Source organism: Atractosteus spatula, chromosome 9 (genome assembly GCF_055471065.1).
Source record: "Atractosteus spatula isolate fAtrSpa1 chromosome 9, fAtrSpa1.hap1, whole genome shotgun sequence".
NCBI lineage: Eukaryota > Metazoa > Chordata > Actinopteri > Semionotiformes > Lepisosteidae > Atractosteus > Atractosteus spatula.
This window is the reverse complement of record NC_142714.1, coordinates 20,175,405-20,196,268: the sequence shown is the minus strand read 5'-3', so window position 1 is coordinate 20,196,268 and position 20,864 is coordinate 20,175,405. Positions and strand designations below refer to the sequence as shown.

The following is a 20,864-nucleotide window of genomic DNA, read 5'->3' as shown; positions in this document are numbered from 1 at the left end:
GATCTTTCAATACATTTCGATTTGTGTATTTTTATAGTTATGTTTTTAGATTTAATTTGAGGTACATGATTTATGTACCTCGCATATCATACTGTATATATCATATAGTGCATCTATCATACAGTATGTATGAGATTTATACAGTACCTTATCATATACAGTAACACTTACTGCCTACAATATCTCACATATGTTTTTTATCAATTCTATAATATTCTAATTAATATTCTGTGATTTTTTTTTACTGCTAAATTTACATTCCTGTTCCTGTTCTATTAACCGTGAAGGCGACATTTTAATTTATTATTGTCAGCTAATTGCTATTAAGCTGGCGCTGACAAATGGCCCAGGATGTTTGGTCGTTTATTTTAATTAAACCTTGTGTTTTAGGTGCAGCCAAATAGCCGAGAGGACCTCATGACTGATTACTTCAAGAAAGCTAATGAGGTCCCTGTCGCCAGCCGGCAGGCTGCTCTGAAAGACAGTGCCAGGATGCCCACGAGCTATGTCGTGCCAACAGTTAAAGCCACCCCGATGGAACCTGCAGAGGGACGAGCCCCGAAGCCGGGGCAGACAGTTAAACCCAACGTCCGGACCCCAGAGACGCAGGCTATCCCTAGTGCCGCTTCCCCCTGGCAGTCCCACACGTTGCCAAACCGCACAGTGGCGAGTGGGCCTCCAGAAAGGCTGATGCAGACTCCCCAGCAGGCCGGCACCAGGGCCAGTGGCGGCACCAGCAGCCTGAGCCGCACCTTCAGCTTGGCTTCAGCTGACCTTCTGCGCTCCAACGGTCCTGACAGTTTCCGACAGGAGAGCTGCCCCAAACCGGCTGCGGAGCAGAGCTCTGGGATGGTGATCCGAAGGCAGGGCATGGTCGCCCGCGATAGGCCGCAGTCTGCCCGGGTCGCTGGGCCGTCGCTCCAGAGTGAAGAGCTGACCTATCGTTCGCTGGACCCCAGACGGCTGTCCGTAGCTCCTCCCAGGGAGGACAGACCCCTGTCCCCTGTGCTGCAGCCTCCACAGCACCACTCCTCTGCTCTCTCTCTCGCTGGCACCCCGACACAGGCAGAGCGGTATGGCACTGACGCCTCTCAGCATCACCCCTCAGCCCAGTACGGCTCACCCAGATCCACCCCACAACAGCAGCAGCAGCAGCAGCAGCAGCAGCAACAACAGATGCGGTCCGTATCTCAGCACCGCGGGGAGGTTGCCATGGTGACACCAGTCCGAGCGGTGGCAGCCCCAAAACAGGAGGAAGGGGTGAGAGAGCTGAGACGGACAGACGCACCTCCGTCAAAGGGCCAGGCCAGGCCTCAGGGGGAAGGGGGTGGGACAGGAGGTCTTAGTGCTGAGGACCACCTGAACCGAAACATCTCCAGCACGCCCAAGAGCACCCCAGCGTCCCCGGACCCTAATAATGACCCTCAGACCGTGTGGTATGAATACGGCTGCGTGTAAATAAAAACCTGAACTGCCCCCAAAATGGCATTCTCCAACGCAACACCTCCGTGCCCAGCCAGGAGTTTATTTTTATTGGTGTAATATTTTTTATATGTTCTCGGTGTCTGTAGGCCAGTTGTTGTTTTGTCCAGTTGACAAAGCCCTGTGTTCGGAGGCAGCTGGCAGTGTAGCCGACCTCCTCACTTTTCCGAAGACTCGCCTGCAGTTGCCTTCAGATAAGGGTGTCTTGTCTCAAAGATTTCCATTCTAAGCAGTCAACCTGCACTTTACCCAGGATGCCTTCCTGCAGCACGTCTTTGCCTGAATTTGTCACTGAGCAAGTTTACCGAATGATTTTTACCTTCAGTGTCTCCTTTCCTTGTGGGACATCAAAGACTCTCAGTAGCCTTGCTGCTGTTACTCGGCTAACTTTAGAGTTATTTTATACGTGTACATGATGCCTGACAAAAACCTGGTGTTCGGTCTTCACTACTTCTGTTTTAACTATGACTAACTACAGTGGTATTTTGAAGATGAGTGTGGGGGGGCGGTGGTACAAATTTGTGGCTTAAATGCCGTCATATGAATTAATTCCAGGGAATGAGGTGGTGTATAAAGAGTTTGCTGAAAAAACTGGAACCTTCTGCCAGTGAACACCTGTTAAATGGGAACTTCTTTGTTTGCTGCTCAGGGAGAGATTGCTTGCTGAATGGATACATGCCAGTGTTGAGCTCTTGCCAGCACAGAAGTTGTCTGTGGTGATTCTGCTGTCTTTGAACAACATGAATGGTCTCTAAAGGCTAATGGTAGGCTTCACTCAGGCTAAACAAGCTTTTATGAATATGCATATTTAATGCTGGCTCTTCTAAATACAGAAGAGGGCTGCATCCCTTTACAGATTTGACTCCAGCCATCTTGTTGAAGTGTCTCTCCCTTTGGTGACTGATGATGATACTGAACATCTTGTCATTCTATTTTTCTTTCACTGACACTGGAAAAGAAATAACTGTGTAAATAAGTCTGTTTTATATATGTAAATAGTTTGTAAATGTCTTAAAGCATTTAAATACAGAGAGCAGATGTTGGGCTAGGTAGGGGCACTGTCACTGTGAGTAACACCTGATAGTACTGAAACATTAAGGCAGGAAAATGTTTTAACAATGGTTATCTTCCTTGGTCTTTGAAATTAAAGGAAAAAAAAGACAACACAAAATGGGCTTTCTACTGTATGTTCTAATGGTTTGTCATTAATATTCGTTTTGAACTTTGCCTCAAATTTTTCCCCTGAAGCACAATATCGAAGTGCATAGTCCACTTTAACATTTATTGTAATCCCATGATTACTGTGTGCTTGTAACGCTCTGTTACCTTCACCCTATGGTTTTGTTGCCATATTAATATAAATGTGCCTCACATAAAACATGTATTTGACACAGCACTCAAACACAGCAATACCTAATGACATCTACAAAAGCCATGGAAATGACAATACCAAGCAGTTTCTCTAGATCAGGGGGACACAGTTCAGCAGACGTTATAGGTTTCAGCACATCTCCTGTGCCTACAAAATTGTTCCAATTAAGACTGTTATCCAACCAATTAGTTCAAGTGCTTCAGTGAAATTTGCAGGCACTGAGTGTCCATTTTAATATGGCAGGGTTATCTTTAACTTTTCCCTTTGAGTTGTTCTCTGGATCACAATCTGAGGAGGCCAGGCTTTAAAGTCTGTACTGAATGTGTCACCAGCGTCGCAAATAAACAGTAGTGCTGTTTCAGAGGTTTCTGTGATACAGTACTGAGTCTTTAGTTTCCATTAGATGAGACTCTTTCTTTGAAGATGTATTTAGAAGACACCCATCTTAAATGTTACATGTTAAAAGCACAAGGATATAGGGCCCCTGAAGATACACTGAATGTGCTGAGGTACTTTAAAAATAGGAATGGGAGAAGTTAAAACATTGGATTGGTAGGGATTCAAATAAAGCTTTTTATACACTACAAAATGCCTTGGTGGTTTTTAGTGTATTTTTGTTTGCTTCCTTAAAATATTTTTTAACCTCTGTACTTTTTTTTATAGATTTGTCATTTTAAAGGCTTTTTTATTGTGAATTACAGTTTCAGTTTATTTATATTGGGAAGGTGATTTAAACTATAAATAAAAATTCAAAATTAAGTTGGCTTGTGTTGATCTAATGTGGTAGAATAACTTTAAAACCACCAATATGGATGCTGCTTTCATTTTTTTTTTTGGTATCAAACCAAAAACATTAACTTTATGAATTAAAGAAATTAACGTCTTTGTGATTCAGGGTTCAGAAAAATCCTCATAAGGTAGGATTAAATACATACTTAATTTTTGAACTGGTCAGGTTTATAAAGTCTTGTTTTACATTCAGTATGTTTTTCTTTAATTTATGAGTTCCAAATTGTCAAATATTTTTGAGAAGTTATGAACTACTACGGATCATTTCTATTATGTGTCCTGTTCCAGATCATGTGTCATTTTCTATTTTGTCATTAAAGTGGGAATTCTGTTTCTGAGAATTGTATTTGTCAAATTTAACAGATGTGCAAGTATCTAAACTAAACAGAATATCTTGTCAGTGATTTCAATTTGCTAGAGAGTCCTGTTCTTAGTGCTAGCAATATTAATCATGCCATTTTAAACTTAACTTCACTATTGAAATGGAGGTCTTTTCAACAAGAATGTTCTAAATCTATTTAACTCAATGTTTTCCTAGAAGAAAACCATAGGAACAAAAAGTAGTTCAAGAAGGTAGGATAGGAGCAAAAATATGATTACAGTATATATATATAATGGTATTGCCTGTAGCCTGGTTGTGTCAGATATCAGAAGAAAAGTTAGGCTGGACCTTGTCCGTACTGCGATGGGTGATCTCTAAAGAAAACCAGGTTGCTATCATGATGGATGCTGGTGGACCGGTGCTGGAACTCTTCAGGACAGAGTTTCCTAACCAGATTATTGGGGGTACTGTGCTGTAGTTTGTTCCATCCTTCTGAAGAGTTAAACAGAGGTCTTCACTGCTTGAGTCATTAGAGCCCCCATGGCACTGTTTGTAAAAGTAGGAGTGTTATTTTCGGTGTCTCTACCTAATTCCTTCCTTCCTGGGCTCTGCAACTTGGCCTCTGTAAATTTAATTAATTTTCTTAACTTTCTCATTTTCCCCTCTGACCTGCTGTGTAGTGGAGCTGTTGGTGTATATTGGCGACTATGCACCAACCAGGTGGGGCTGCACTTAAGAGGTGGGTGAAGCAGATCTTTTCCTATGAAGGACACTGACTCCTTTAGGATAGAAATTTGCCATATAAATGCAAGGAATCAGAACATTTTAAATGGAATGTTACCCCATGTCAATGGATTTAGAGCCTTTTAAAACCAGATGGTTTTAGGGCAAAATGTCATAATGTAGAATTAGATACAAAGTCATATTTTCATCTTTACTTAACATTAAGCAAGTAATTAAAAGGCTACACAGACTTATTATCTCATTTATGTTATTGACTTAAGAGTTGTTGCACTACAGCACCTACTACTGAAGTGGTCAATCACTTAATTGAAAAATTGCTTAGCTTTTCTGTTGTGAACAGTAAGATGTGAAGCTGATTTTATAGCCACAGGAGAGTACCCAACGAGATAGTTAGAATTAATTTGACAAGTTGTTTTTTTAAATACAGAATGATAAGTCCGGTATAAGAGTAGTGTTTTAAAATTTACTATTAATTGTAGAGATACGTCGCCAGTCTAACCCCTCTCTGCTGCCGGAGTGTCCCCTGTAGCTAAGATTGTGCTTCTGCCGAAGAAGAAAAAATGCGTTGTTATTCCTGCACATCTACAGGACTAGAATGAGGTTTTGTGTATGTCTCGGGTTTTACACTATGTGGCGCTTGGAGCGAAAGTTACCAGGGTTGTGAAACGTCCTCCTCTGCTTATATCGGTTGCGCTCAGATCCGATCAGTCATTTGGCATTGCTCTCTGAGCGGAGAAGGCGCCATCGGAATAAGTGCAGAGGTTCCTGGAAAGGAGACCCTCTGCACCCTCGGATTTATCGAGCTATAGCTTCGGTGGATACACTGTAGAAGCTACTGCGGGCAGAGCAATTAAGGTAAGGGAAGATTTGGATGATCGGCCCTTTAAAAAAAAGAAGATGCCACATTATCAAATGACAAGTGCTGCCTGGCGGCTATGTTAAAAGTGGTTAAGTCATTAATACTATTTTTTGCAAAACACAAGGATTTGATAAGATTCTATAATAATCCACACTATTAATTCTTACCTGTCAAAACTGCCCAGAGGCATAGTTTATTCAGAACAACCGAAATAATCAGACTTCTAGAAAATAAAATTCTGGGATTAGTATACATTCTGCTTAATATCATTTTATAGCCTGCAGAGGATGGTTTCTTTTTGTGAGGAGGTTTTGGTTTCAGAAACCAACTGAGCCCAGATTAATTACAAATTGATTTGCGCATATTTAAAAAAAAACAAGAAAATGCTGATTTACCAGCGGCCCCTGTAGTACTCATCAGTGATGGAGCTGTCTTGTACCTTATACCTACCCGTTATTTCGGCGCATTTCTTTCTAATTTGTTAAGGTACATCTCTGTTCCGCTTTTTTATGGCTAACGCTGAAGTGGACATCACTTTATTATAAAGTATAGCGTTAATGTCGGTGAGTTAGGGAGTCGTGCAGTAGACCACCCTTCACGACAGGCTATTGGCAATCCTGTTGGTCCTTCTCGTGAACATAATGCTGGTATTTTACTTTTCTTGAAGGAGTGAAGTACGTCTGTTATTTATTAATAATACAGTGGGATACATACTTTTATTTTATGCGACTTGAGCTTTCAATTGATTCGGTAGTTCCTACAGTCAAAGTGAAACCCACTGGGGCTTTCTTATGTCTCCCACCGAGAGAATAAGTAAACTACTTTTCACATGTGTACTGTATGTGTAAGGAGGTTCAGGAAGGGTCGTGTTTTTTGCTTAATCGTGTTTGTTGCTTAATCAACATACGGTATTAACAAGTCTGCCAAGCCAAGTTCCAAACTGCAATGCTCTAATTCTATGAGAAATGAAAATCTGGAAAGGTTAGAAACAACCCACGAAAGTTTATATTGCTTATTTTCTGATATTAGTTTATTTGATCAGTATACATTTTAATAACTTTTTTAACGATTGTGTTGAATTTCCTACATTTGAGAAGCCTCCCCATTCTCCTCAAGCTCCTTGGTCATATATCAGCAAATTGCTGATATGGAAACCGTGCTGCAACCAGGATGCCCGTTCTTATTCCTGTGCTTACCGTTTGAGAGGGGAAAACGGTACCGATGAGAAACGTGAAGCAGAACTCAACTAAAAAAAAGGATTACGTTCTGTTGTGAGGTTATGGTAATCATGAGACATCAAAGTGATCAGCGCGGTCCTGATACACACGGGATAAAATATCTTACACGCGGTGGCAAAGTCTGCCTAAGTCTGTTATTCTGTCATCTCGTGATCATGAGAGGTTTTATGTCAGGATTTTACTTTTCGTTAACAGGGGATCATGAGAGAATTCCCCCTGAATTCCCCCATGGTTTTACAGTGGTTATACTACACGCTTCCTATACGTAGTTTTCAATGATTTGTGGTTTCTTTGCATTGTACAGAGTTGTGCATGTTTCATATTGTTTTGGGGGATTTCACACGAATTCGTAGCAAAAATATATTAATGTTTTTCAATATATATGTTAATAACTCTTGTTTAAATGTATATTTTTGACAAGCCGTTGTGTTCGTAGTTGGTATAGTTGCTTTGGAAGTTCGACAGCTGTCGTTGCAGAGCTTTGAAGCCAGCACCTACACATAAAGTGGAAATTAATGTAATTTCAGTATGACTAAAGCTTGTTTTGCCGTCCGGTATTGATTAGTTTTAAATATTGCCGTAGAGGAGCGCTTGATTGTGTGTAATTAGTTTTATGCTAGAACAGAACAGATTTTGCGAATTCTCCGCGGACTACAGTCTTCGAAACAGGTTTATATACTGTAGCATCCTTTGAGAGCTACTGTGTTTTTGGATAAGTGCTACACCCATGCATGGTTACATTTCTGACATTTTGATACTTTCCTGTCAAGAAACAATGGACAGCTCCGCATTTCAGAAATCCATGTTATCCTGTCTAACTGATCTCCCTAAAGTAAATCTGTTACCTCCCAAAAACAGCTTCTGTACAGCCAGCCTTGAGATCTACTTCCCTCTAGTTGGTTGGAAGGCATCATGGATGTTCTGCTGACATGTCTTATTGCAGAAACGAGAGTAAATGTGTGTGATAAAAGACCCCTGCTTCGCCCTCTTTCATTTTTTTAGGAATTGCAGGTTTGTAGGCCAGCTGGAAGGTTAGATCCCAAGATAGATTTCTTGGGTAGAGAGATTTAAATGCTGCTCAAGTATTTTTACATTTTTGCAAACATAGAAAATAATAGGTATTATTCACTTCTTAAGACGATCAGTGAGTTGAACATGAATGTGCATTCCCTGATTTTACCATGTGGAGTATATCTGACAAGCATGTTCAGTCATTTTTATGCTGTGTTTCGTTCAACACCTAGATTTATCTAAACAGTCTGGTTGTCTGTGAGGTGGTCCATTCTTCTGTTTAAGAATAGGTAATCAAACTATAATTTTTCATCAGTTGCTTTAGCTAAGACTTTGGCTGAGTTGGTGTTCTACACAAGTAGAATTGCTAGAAAGTCCTGGACTTGTTTGAAGTAACTTGCAAAACTGCCTCTTTTGTGAGATAATGATAACAACAGAAAAGAGATAACAGTTATTTTTGTTCAAGCTACGGTTTCCTGACTATGGTGTGATTCTTTTCACACTGGAAAAAATACTCACTGAAATGCCTAACAAATGTTTTAAATTTCTTTGTATTTACCAGTGGTAACCTGATTATATTTATTTTGAAATATACTAAAAAACTTTAAATAAATCTGCCCTTTTGCGTAGAAGTTGACCCACTCAGTCTGAAAAGTGAAGGAGGTGATTCGAAAAGATGTGGTAGACAGGAGAATGGAATATTTTAATTTGCCTGATATAATAATAATAATTAATAATTGCTTACACTTATATAGCACTTTTCTGGACACTCCACTCAAAGCGCTTTACAGGTAATGGGGACTCCCCTCCACCACCAATGTGCAGCATCCACCTGTAATGCTCACCACACATCAGCTATCAGTGGGGAGGAGAGCAGAGTAATGAAGCCAATTCATAGATAGGGATTATTAGGAGGCCAATGGGAAATTTGGCCAGGACACCAGGGTTATACCCCTACTCTTTTCGAGAAATGCCCTGGGATTTTTAATGACCACAGAAAGTCAGGACCTTGCTTTTATATCTCATCTGAAGGATGGCACCTGTTTACCGTATAGTGTCCCCATCACTCTACTAGGGCATTAGGACCCACATGGACTGCAGGGTGAGCACCCCCTGCTGGCCCCACTAACACCTCTTCCAGCAGCAACCTTAGTTTTTTCCTGGAGGTCTCTCATCCAGGTACTGACCAGGCTCACACCTGCTTAGCTTCAGTGGGCTGTTAGTTGTGAGTTGCAGGGTGACATGGCTGCTTGCAATGGTATGGAACTACACAATACAGATTAAATATATAATTGGGATTAAATATATAATTGGATTTTAGAAGTTGTTTTCTGTTTCCACTGCAAGTATTTAAACAATTGAGAATACCCCTAATAATGAAATGGACTACGTCCAGTGGTAACATGTCATGGTATTGATTCAACTGGATGTTATCAGGTGTCTGTAGAAATAAGGGACCATTAATCCTACTCCCACAAAATGTGAAACTTGTCTTTGGTATCATTTTATTAATTAGTATGTTGCATTGATGTTTTTCTACTGATGTTTGTAAGAAGCTGAAGCTGTCTGAATTGACATACAGTACTAGCCAGGTCTGCTGGTACCTTCAGTTGTGTATTAGAAGCATATGCACCTATATATGTATGTAGTATGTCTGAATTGACATACTAGCCAGGTCTGCTGGTACCTTCAGTTGTGTATTAGAAGCATATGCACCAATAATCTTTCTTCTCTTGAGATCACGTGACCTTCTGTTCCATTGCACAGCATACTGATGAAAAGGCATAGTTTGGTGCTACTTTACAGCTTTTAAGAATAATGGGACATTGCATGTGCTGAGCCATTTTTACTACTGTGGATATAGATTGGATACTGTTCTGTGTGATTTAAGAAAGCAGCTACCAACTTTACCTTCTCTAGAAGACTTGACCAGCGTTTCATAATTGTTATCGCTGGTGGTTTGCAAATATTCTCTGAAAAGTGTTCCTCTAGTTTGAGTTACTCTGGTTTTCCCTGCTATGATATTCTACCAGTATTTTGTATGTTATGAGCTCTTCTTGTGAAGGGCATCTAAGAGTGACTCATGTTAAAAATAACACAGTATACTGTAACATTTTAGAAATAATAATAAAAATCAACTGTATTCTCAAGCTTGATTTAAATTATTAATGTGTGGCCCTTCTCACATGAAATGGAGCCCGAATGGAATACAGAACTATATCTTATGTCTTAGACTTTTTTAGAAGATTGTGAATGAGTTGTCACATTTGAGCCTGGAGCCTGAGACCACTCTTGAAAGGATTTGAGAGCACTGAGTACACCTCTAAAAGGCTATAAATGTAGGGATGTTACATTGTTTTTGTACTGCCATTATTTTGCAGTATGAAAGGCGCAAAATGATTTTTTGTTGTATTCTGCAAAAATGTAGCAGAAAATTAGATGGTCTCAAAAACAGACTGATGCTTTTAATAGTAAATATAAAGACGTTGCTTTGTATGAGTCTGTACTACAAGGGGATTCACACTTCCACCTGTCTTTCCACTAGGGGTTAAAGCAGCAGTAGTAGAAATCTGGTGACGCAGGCAACCAGAAAAAGTAGAGATGTGAAACTAGCCCATGAATCACTTCCTACATCACTGTTGTTGAATTTGACTGTACTCGGTCATTCCTTGCTAGATTGTAGTTTGTATCAACTAGATTTTTCTCATGCCTTAATAAATACAATCAAACAGAAAATATTAGTTAATTAAGACACTGTTTTTTTAAAATTTTGGTTTGGATGATTCATACTAATAGAAGTCTTAGCTTCAACAAGTCAAGAGTAGTGGTTTCAGAACTGGTTAGCCTATATTGCATGATCTATAGCCAATAAACATAGCTAAAATGTAGTTTCAATCATATGATAATCATTAAATATCTGCTTACATTAAGGCAGTATATACAAAAATTGAATGTTGGCTATTTTCTTGTAGATACTGCCACATATCTATGTGATTTAATTTGCTCAAACTTTGGGTGATTTTATAATATTTTATGATTTATCAAAGAATTTTCTCTCCTTTAGATTTAGGAGACAGTTAAACTTAATATTTTCTTAATTCTTTTCAGGAAAAGGTAAAAAATTAATTGATCCTCCAAGATCTGCCTTTATACAATTCTATGGCCATGTGTCCTTAAGGGATCCTTATGACATTGGAAGAGCCTGTTTTGAGTTTGCTTACATTCTGTTCAGCCTGGAGAATGTTGGAGCATTGCTATTGAAAGCAAAGGTGTGCACTTCTGTCTTCCTTAGTATTGCACTAGGAGAGAAAATGGTGCACATTTGCAAATGACAGGCAGCCATAAATACGGAATACTGTCTCTTAGCCTAATTTTCCCTGCCCCTGACTCAGGCTTTCCTCTGTATGAGTAATAATGTGAGATACATATGCATTGTGAGTGCTACACATGTACAGATGTCATTGGTTTTTACTTCTGTTTTTCTTTGTTTGTTCTATTAGATTTAATATTCTGTCCTTACAATTCATAGCAGAAAACCCTGCCCGTCCAACAAGATTTTTCATTTTTCATTCGATAACTACAGGGACCTGCTCTCATTCACTGAGGCATCTTCCGCTAGAAGACATCAGTGAGACAGACTTATCATATGTTGCATTTGTTTAATATTTTATGCTAAAGTTCCTATTGTTGCAAGTAATTGGAAAAGGCCTGGCTTTAAGATGCACTTGATCTGGTAATCTTTCTGAGGCTGAGGATTCCTTGAAGACCAAAAAAAATAAATGAAAAGCAGGTCGCTAGACCGACCTCCTTTTAGAACATGGCTGCATCTGAGTAAATTAAATTTAATATTCGATGAACAGTACAAGAATGTTCAAAAGTGAAGTAAGTTCCAGGAACAGCAGCACAATCCTAAAACATTGTCCTAAAACACAGAAGTGGTAAAAATTAAATCCTACTCTTGCTGTAGTAAAACTTTTGAGGAGAAATGAGGCAGGCTTCCTTTAGTATAGTAGCTCCCTCAGGCTACTACAGTATATCTAAATATTGACATATTGTAAAAGTTTTCTCCCTCCCTCAACCACAGTGCCTCTTATTGAAGTACTGTAATGTGTCAGGGGCCATAAATATAGCTGTCCAGTTACCTCACCAGTTTTCAGCATAGATCAATTCTGTCTTAATCAGTGATGAGTGTAGAGTTGTGATGCTATCATTAGTCACAGCCTGCCTTCAGTCTCTTTCCAGCTGCCAGGTACAAGAATAATTTAATGAAAAAAGCCAAGGCGTCAAAAGGTAGTAGATGTATTAACAAAGGGCCCATATAACCGGATACATTGGTTCTTGTAATGTAGAAGAATGCAAAAACAAGGAAGCAGAAAACCCTTATCTTGTACTAAATGCAAGATGACTCAATGTCAGATAGCCTGAGCCGATAGACAGCTGCCAATAAAAGAAAGCAGGCACGTCTTGACCTCAAGCAGACTAGACTGGAAGAGAAGGTTCTGGAACAGGGTTTGATTGGATCTGATAGACTATCAGACAGTTCAGTTGTGAGGGAAGAATTTGTTTAATGGGAAGGCAAAAATCTGAGGATTGAGGAACAGAGAACCAAACCATTTCATTTTACCTTGACAATTTCAAGTCAGGAAAACTGCACAGAGATAATTCAACTTCTTTTTTTTTTTTTACTTTTCCTGTGTGTATGTCTATTGCGGCTATATTTAACAGATTCATCTATCAGCCCAAAGACGTAACCTACAGTAATTTTTGCTGAGACTGTATCTGACTGGTAATTAAAAGAGTACTTTCCCAAGAACTGTTCATTGACATTTCTCTTTAAGCATCCTGAAGCAGGATTGAAGGTATTTTTCAGAAATAGACACAAAACTCTTATTTTATATTTTTTCTACTTTACTGTTCTTATAAATATGTTTTTCTCTTTTAAATTCTCACACAACACACCTTAATTAGTTTATTAATTAAATTAAAATGTCCTTTTGTACTCTTTGGATGCTAACCATATGTGTATGTTTTCAAATCATGTAACAAGATTTTAAAAATTATTTAGGAAGAGTAATTACTTTATCATAAGAGATAGAAGTTATGTTTTTATACTGACTGATTAATTAAGTAAAATAAATAACAAAGTAGCAATTATAGCATAATTAGGCTATATCATAACAATATTCCAGTTAAATTGTGAATCATACTGTCTGTTCATTATGCAACATCTAGTCCAGAAATCCATCGTGACTCTTTACCCACCCACTTTTCCCAGGCCTGTTTAAATTCTGTGACATACAGTTCCTGGTGCCTGGTGCAACAGCAAAGCTGTCAGTTTCACAGGATCTATGGCGCAATCGCTAAGGGGGGCTCATTTAGGCTTTGCACACATACCTCATGTTTTGAATTTTTATTACACTGTATGGGCCTGGGTGATATTGCAGATTTCCTCTTGCCATGATAAATCAACAGTCGATCGAAGTCAATTTTTTCCTCCACATGTATTTGAACTCCAGGAATCAGGGGTAATACATCAGTGTGATGCCGGTTGCTGCTTAGTTACTTTAAAACCATATCTGTTGTGGGACCTGAAATTCCCTTCCCAACGCATATTCTCTGAAGCCAGTTCAAAGCACCAAGGCATTTTGGAAACAAGGCAGGGTCTGAATTTGTTCAAACCCCATTTGCCTAATTGAGCAGTTTGAGTTATATATATATATAATAAAATATATATAATTTTATTTACTACTAAGTAAAAAAAGATGTGACTGGAGAAGCAGTGCATCTCACACTCATGCTCCAAGCAAGCTTGATAAGAGTTTGACTTTATTACTGTCACTTAGATAAGATTTTTATTATTTAGTTACAGTGGATGGTGAGCAGGATTGTATGACATGCATTTTTCATTACTAATCTCTCATACTAGAATATTTCTGCAGAGCGGCATGACAGCTTGCCATATATACTGTACTACACCCACATTATGTTCCTGGTATCAAGATTCAGTATTCTGTATCTGTGATCTAATGAATGTCACTCTAAAAGTAGGAGTGGTGTTTCAGAAATTGACTAAAAGATAATGTGCAGTACGGCCAGGGAGTACAGTCTGTACCATGGATTCTTTTATATGATCTCTGTTTGCTGCATGAACAAAAATGTGTTCCTTGGTTTTTAAGAATCATGTTCAATTTCACTTTATATTTAGACCATACACAAGGAACTTATAGCCAGCAGCCATGTCACCCTGCAACTCCCACTGAAGCTCAGCAGGTGTGAGTCTGGTCAGTACCTGGATGGGAGACCCCCTGGGAAAAACTAAGGTTGCTGCTGGAAGAGGTGTTAGTGGGGCCAGCAGGGGGTACTCACCCTGCTGTCTACTGTATGTGGGTCTTAATGTCCTGTAAAAAAGTGCTGTCCTTCGGATGAGATGTAAAACTGAAGTCCTGACTCTCTGTGGTCATTAAAAATCCCAGGGTATTAATCGAAAAGAGTAGGGTTGTAACCAATCATGACCTCCTAATAATCCCCATCTCAGAATTGGCTTTATCACTCTGTTCTCCTCCCCAATGATAGCTGATGTGTGGTGAGGGTTCTGGTGCACTATGGCTGCCGTCACATCATCCAGCTGGGCGTTGCACATTGGTGTTGGTGGAGGTGGAGGGGAGTCCCCATTACCTGTAAAGTGCTTTGAGTGGAGTGTCCAGAAAAGTGCTATATACAGTAAGTCTAACGAATTATTATTAACAACTTTCTTTGAAAATGCTGTAGAACGTGAAATATGGTTGGCATGTCTAAACAGGATATTAGGGTAGGAAATTAAACATTTTGACTTTTGCTTTTTTTGGTACTGCAATCTTTAGCCCAAAGCACACTGTTGAGAAACCAGAAAAAATGTTTCAATGTAAACCGACATTCATTGAATTGGGATGTCTTGTGTGTGCTTTTATCATGAAAGAGGTGCTTGCTTTGCAGGTCATTTCATGTGAAGTGCAAAAGGAAGCACTGAAAAAGTACAGGCTCTGTATATTTATTTAATATACATTAAAGGTCTTCAGCACTTTGTGGCAGGATACATTTCAAATACAACATGATCTTTTTATCTTTTTAGGAATGCCATTTAAATGCTTTAGAGTTGTGTTTTGTTTAATCTTTTAGTCATTTTGATTCATAGCACTGAAGTGATTGTAGAAGCCCCAGAAAGTAGTTCACTTCCTTTTTTTAGTTAATGGATGAAAATGTGAAATAACTGGGCAATATGTGCCTTCTAAAAACATCTTTGAATTGTTCTAGAGGTCTGGCATGAAATTTGGTTTTGAATGCTAAGATTTATTTTTAGTAAGAAAGTGTACTGAGCATTGAAAGAAACATTGTTCACATGGATTTGTGATGTTTTTACAAAAAAAAATAATGTGTACAGATTTTGGGTAATGACTAAATGCTTTTTTGGCATCATTTTGAATGAGAGAGTTGATGGGGCACAGGTGATGAACTGATTTAACCTGTTGAATGCCAAGCCTGTTGAAAATCAATCAAAACCTAGACAGGAGCCAATTAACATGTTAACAATTAACAGTACTCTGCATATCAAGAAAATCACACCTTCATTCCTTCATCTATGCTGGAGGAACACCTGAGGTCTCTTTCTCCACTCTCCAGCATTGGAGCCCAGCCCTCTTTAGTGATGAAGGTTTTGTGCTGACCACCTGTACCCTGCCAAGTGTGGCAATAACTGTGGAACAAAACACCAATGGTTGTATAAATCAAAGCAAACTAAACCTTACTGATGCTAATATCTTAATATTTATACCTCTTTACTGTTCCTTTAAAAAATCAGGATTTTGTTGTTGAAATGGTTGAAAAAGTAAATGCATGAGTAATATCATTATGACTCACACCTCATTGCAAGGTAACTGTTGAAACTTTCATGTAGTACAGCTGTTTTGTATTTGCAGTCCAATTTTAATGAGCTTGATGGTATCTTTAATATTTTCTTGTCTTTTACAGAATCCCCTGGAATGGGAGTCAAGATTGACTTTTATTTGGGAAGGAAGCCATTTAAAACTGCTGATCAGCTCTGAGACCCGCATGGCTCTGAATTTCAATAATACAACTGAACAGAAGAACATGTCGCAGGAAGATTTAATTAACTGTACCAATAAGCACGACATTCACCAATATCTGTTCTCTTGGGTGTACATCCTTGTCCTAATAATTGGGTTGCCCACAAATCTTTATTCATTATATCATGCTTTGCAACAGCTCAAGGCCAGAAATGAGCTGGGAATCTATCTGATCAACTTAACTGTCTCCGATCTGCTGTACCTGTCCTCCCTGCCCTTATGGCTACAGTACATTTTTCTGGGGGATGACTGGAGACACAATGAATGGCTATGCAAGGTGTGTGGGTTTCTGCTGTATGAGAACATCTACATCAGCATCGGGTTTCTTTGCTGCATCTCGCTTGACCGCTACTTAGCGGTGGTACATCCCTTTCGCTTCTCTTGCCTCCGGACCATGAAGGCCGCAGCTCTGGCCAGCATCTTCATCTGGATCAAGGAGATTGGCATTAGCATGGCGTTCTTTTTCAGGAAAGAGCTGAGCATGGACAAAACCAATCACTCCATTTGCTTCGAGCACTACCCTATGAGACCTTGGGAAAAGCCGGTGAACTACTACCGCTTCTTCATCGGTTTCCTCTTTCCCCTCGGGATGCTCTCCTGGAGTTACTGCAGAGTGCTGATGGCAGTGAACAAGAGTACTGGCACCCAGACCTCTCAGAAAAGCCGCATCAGACACCTTGTTAGCAGTACAATTTTGATATTCCTGTGCTCTTTCTCTCCCTACCACATCTTCCTGTTGGTTCGGACAATTTTTGAGACGAACTGCGATTTTATTGATATGATCTTCAACTACTATCATTTTTCCTTGATGCTGACCAGTTTCAACTGCCTGGCAGACCCTGTGCTTTACTGTTTTGTCAGTGAACATGCCCAGAGGGACATGCAGTGGGTGAAAGGGTTCTGCATCCAACTCTTCTGCTGCAAAAGGGAAGGCACCACAGACTTGAGTGACACCCACACACCGCATGAGAATGGAGCGTCTGGTATAATATTATTAAATACTAAAGAGGGTGCTTAGGCACCAGAGAACACAAGGACATACAGTTACAAACAAGAAGAGGCTTGTTTTTTTTACAAAATCTTCACTTGCAGAGATGTGTGCTTGAGATGTGTTTGTTTTCTCTTTGCTGGTGTTGAACTTCTTTTCTCAGGGAACTTCTAATATTTAGCAAGAACATTTGATGGAAGTACAGTTAATGCCTCAGAACACGGGGCAAACAGATAAAATTATCAGCAGAGATGTTATTTTCAATTCAGGTAAAACAATCTGCCATCACATTTTAAGAACTGCAAGAATCTTTTGGCCTCAGTGTGCAGTGACTGGCTCTCTTGTGTCCTTCGTTTAAAAGCTGGACTCAAGTCTTATTCAGGGGAAAAACAACTGAATTTGAATTTGGCTTTCTCTTGAAGTTCAACTCAGAAAATGTTTTGGCTTTAGATGGGGAGGAAAAAGATAAATGAAACTGCAAGTCTAAACTCTATCGATATGTAATATTGTCAGTTTTTGACATCACAGACCACATTCATATCATAATCGTATGGGAACTGATGAATCACTGACTCATTCCTGCTGCTTGGAATTCTGTCAGGCAGGGACATTCCATACATTCTGAGACAGGAGAGCTCTTTGTGAAACTCATTGATTTGAAACATGCTGACCATCCATGATGTTTCTTTGGGAGGGAAGGGCTTTCATGTGCGATGGACTTGAAACCTCAGGGAGTCTAATCCCACAAAAATATCTGACAGTGTGTTTTTTCCCCAGACGTATCATATCATGTAAAACCTGGGAAATGCTTTTTAAGCCTGGAGAAACAAAAACATCCTAAAGAATTGGAAAATCCAAACAAAAATGTTCATAACTGTTTCTGTCTACAATACTGCTATTAATGTTTACAGTGAACCACTGCCTGCTGTACTGCCATGATTCATAGCAAAGCCTGGGCAAAGAACAACTCATTCTTCTCTGTATAGTAACTCCAAAATTTACCAGTATATTTGCCTCTCTGAACAGGAGCAGGCTACTGTTTTATTAAATATGGTTTTATATTAGGAATTATACTGTACGTGTAACAGATACTGACATTTGAGTTAGGGATAGGCAATGATTATATTGTTATCGATTATTGTCTTATTTGGACTCACTGGATGAAAAAATAAATGTGGTGTATTATCTCATATGCAGTATAAATAATCTCTTATAATACATCTAATTAAAATCCTTCTTTTGGCAGCATGAAAGCAACCCCTGCACATCACTGAATGTAAAACACAAAACTTGTGGAAGACAAATCAGATTTAGGCTTAAGTCAGTTTTCCAGGCTTTGCAGGCTGCTTAGTATTGCTACCTGATTGCCTGATGTTTCAGTTTTCTCCTTGTACTTCAGTGTGTCAGTTTAATCTGTGAACACTGGATAACATTCTTTTCATTTTTATTTTTAAGTTTTTACCAAATTGTTAACTGCTCCTTAAATATGTAGCTTACCGTGATGTATCAGGCAACATGTTACACAGCTTTCCCAGTGAAAGGAGAACTGTGTCGGTTGCCACCATACTTCCTCATCAGTAACAGCAGCTTGTACAAAAGAGGAAACAATCATCAGAGATGCAGATTCAGAGATGCAAATATAATGTACTGCAATGTCAGTCTAGCTCACTGTGAAGAAGAATTTGCAAAGCTGTAAAGTCTCTCAGACTCTTGGAGGTCGAGGAATATATGCTGATTGCCAACCTTTGAAAAATACTTTGTTAAAATGGGTGGAAGGTTCGAGGTGCGTCAGTCATAGGAAAAGGAAATTGCTAAACTGTGGATTAATGTTATGGGAATATGCCCTCAGGCCCCTCATTAACTCTCAAAAACATTTTAGAGAGTGACACATATTTTTATAACTTTGTCCTGGTGTAAAGCCTGTCAATGATTCTCTGTGTAATGCAAGTAAGGTTATCAGCCGCATCATAAATACCTCTTTTTTTCTCCATAACGTGGTGAAGTTCAGTGTGAAACATGTACAGTAAGTGTTAATAACATGGACCATTTAATTACAATTCTATAGTCTACAGTGCAATTTGAACCTTACATTAAAACAGTATACATCCACCTCATAAACTATTACTGAAAATGTGAATGCTGTATAATGTACAGTAGCTGAAATTGGTATCCCATTACTGAATCTCCTTGAAGCTCAAAAGTACAGCTGCTTGAATTTTAAAATGCTAGTCTCTTTCACTTTAACTGAGAGTAAATGCCAACCCTATGCATGAATGGGTTTTAAGGGAGTACCATAGACTCATTGTGTGCAGATTTTCTTATGCTATTACTATATTTGCATAAAACAAACTTTGTTGATGAAATACAAAACAGCCTCCTCCTTAACCTTGCAGGAAACCATGCTAAATACCATATACGCTAGGGTGTTTGAAGGAAATGGAACTATCAGAGTCAATGCATGAAATCATGTCTGATTTTTCCTCATGTGTATATGTGATCTGACTATCTCTTACTGGATCTGAAAAAAGTCTATTTTTCTAAGAACTTTAAAAGTTTTATTTTTATATTGTCTGCTTAGCTAATTATGTATTGGCAGTTGGCCATGGACTTGTGTGATGTTTACATTTCTTTGGCAGATATTTTTTGATAATTGCAGTCTATAAATGATATTCCTTGTAATTTAGTAGCAAGAACAGTGAAGAAAACGGCAAGCCATACTGTACCATTTCTCCTGTGTAATTATTGCTTGTATTGCGTGACCATTTCAAGGATTTACAGTACAAATGTGAGTGGCTTTCTAACTGTCCTGTTCGTGGTGTTTTTTAAATGTAAAATGAGTTTCCCAATTGACAGGCTCTATTTTGTATAGCCATTAAAATACCTCGAAATAAACAAGTTTATGTCCATTTTAATTCTCTTCCTTGCTACACTGGCTTGGTTTTATCTGTGAACACTGGATAACTTTCTTTTAATTATTGTAAATAATAATTGATGCAGAGTTTCAAGATGAACAACGATGGTGAAACATTTGAAATCTGCAAGCAACAGTGTGAAAGAAAAGTTGAAGATGTTGCAATTGAAGGTCTATAAAAATGTTGTGGTATAATAAATGGTACAGTCGTGGCACCCTTGCACTTTTTGCAAATAACTCACAATTTTCTCTAATAATATGTTCTGAATCAAAAACAAAGGTTCTGTAATCTTAACAGTGAAATAAAGAATTGTGAAGACTAAATACTTTGGTCAATTTCATCTTATTTTTAGAGAGAATTGTGAGTTGTTTGCAAAAAGTGCAAGGGTGCCAATATTTTTGGCCACGACTGTAGATAGCACTGGCATGAAACCTAATTTTAGAATGCCGATTTACATGATACAAATATTGTATGGCAACCAAAGTATTTTTCCATTATTTGTAAATGCACAAGAACATCACACTGCTTTTGTCTGCTTCCACGGAAACGATCAGACTTGACACTTCCAGATCGTGCAGGCAGCTGTTAGACCAGGTCCCTAGTTCTCCAAGAGCCAAGAGCCTCATAACAACTGTGTCCTAGTTCATGTCTAACTTTAGTGTCTGTGTATGAGGATTCTACAAAATACTTTGCTTTTCAGCTGTGCCTTTGATTTCACTGTGCAGTATGTATATTTTTTTTTCTGCAAGAGGAGGCCCAGTTGATGTGCTTTAAAGCATACAGTAAGTCCTTCCACACATATTCCAGTACATAGCAAAATCAGCGTTAAAGAGACAGGTTTTTCAGCACTTGGATTCCTGCCATGCAGGACTCCACTGTCATGTCAAGGTATGGACTCTGAAAGCTGGTGATTCTCTGGGTCTATGAGTAAGTGGCAATGCCCTGCTGTGTTCTGCTCTCCCACACCATCTCATATTGATTCAACTGGGCCCTTTAAAGAATTCCTGACCAAATGTTCTCGGACCAC

The 20,864-nt window shown here is 39.0% G+C and overlaps 2 protein-coding genes across 4 annotated transcripts in view; both read left to right on the top strand.

Annotated features, from left to right (window-relative positions):
- Positions 1-3,610, top strand: part of ccdc88c (coiled-coil and HOOK domain protein 88C) — an 82,692-nt gene extending 79,082 nt beyond the window's left edge. Inside the window, exon 29 of one of the 2 annotated variants that reach the window (XM_088925645.1) lies at positions 391-3,610. In XM_088925645.1, coding sequence (XP_088781771.1) covers positions 391-1,458 — 1,068 coding nt within the window. In that variant the 3' untranslated portion in view covers positions 1,459-3,610. The remainder of the gene's footprint in view (positions 1-390) is intronic. The other variant, XM_088925646.1, reaches the window with a different exon arrangement.
- Positions 3,611-5,420: 1,810 nt separating this feature from the next.
- Positions 5,421-19,817, top strand: LOC148828385 (G protein-coupled receptor 68-like). 2 transcript variants are annotated; one of them, XM_088924618.1, is made up of 2 exons: positions 5,421-5,564; positions 15,822-19,817. In XM_088924618.1, the coding sequence occupies exon 2, from the start codon at positions 15,903-15,905 to the stop codon at positions 16,953-16,955; it is 1,053 nt and encodes a 350-aa protein (XP_088780744.1). In that variant the 5' UTR covers positions 5,421-5,564; positions 15,822-15,902; the 3' UTR covers positions 16,956-19,817. The 2 variants fall into 2 exon arrangements, with proteins under 2 accessions (XP_088780744.1, XP_088780743.1); XM_088924617.1 differs by lacking the exon at positions 5,421-5,564 and adding an exon at positions 14,397-14,537.
- The last annotated feature ends 1,047 nt before the right edge of the window (positions 19,818-20,864 follow it).

Excerpts from the sequence above, each read along its gene's own strand:
- LOC148828385 (XM_088924618.1), top strand. The coding sequence starts at position 15,903 with ATGGCTCTGAATTTCAATAATACAACTGAACAGAAGAACATGTCGCAG.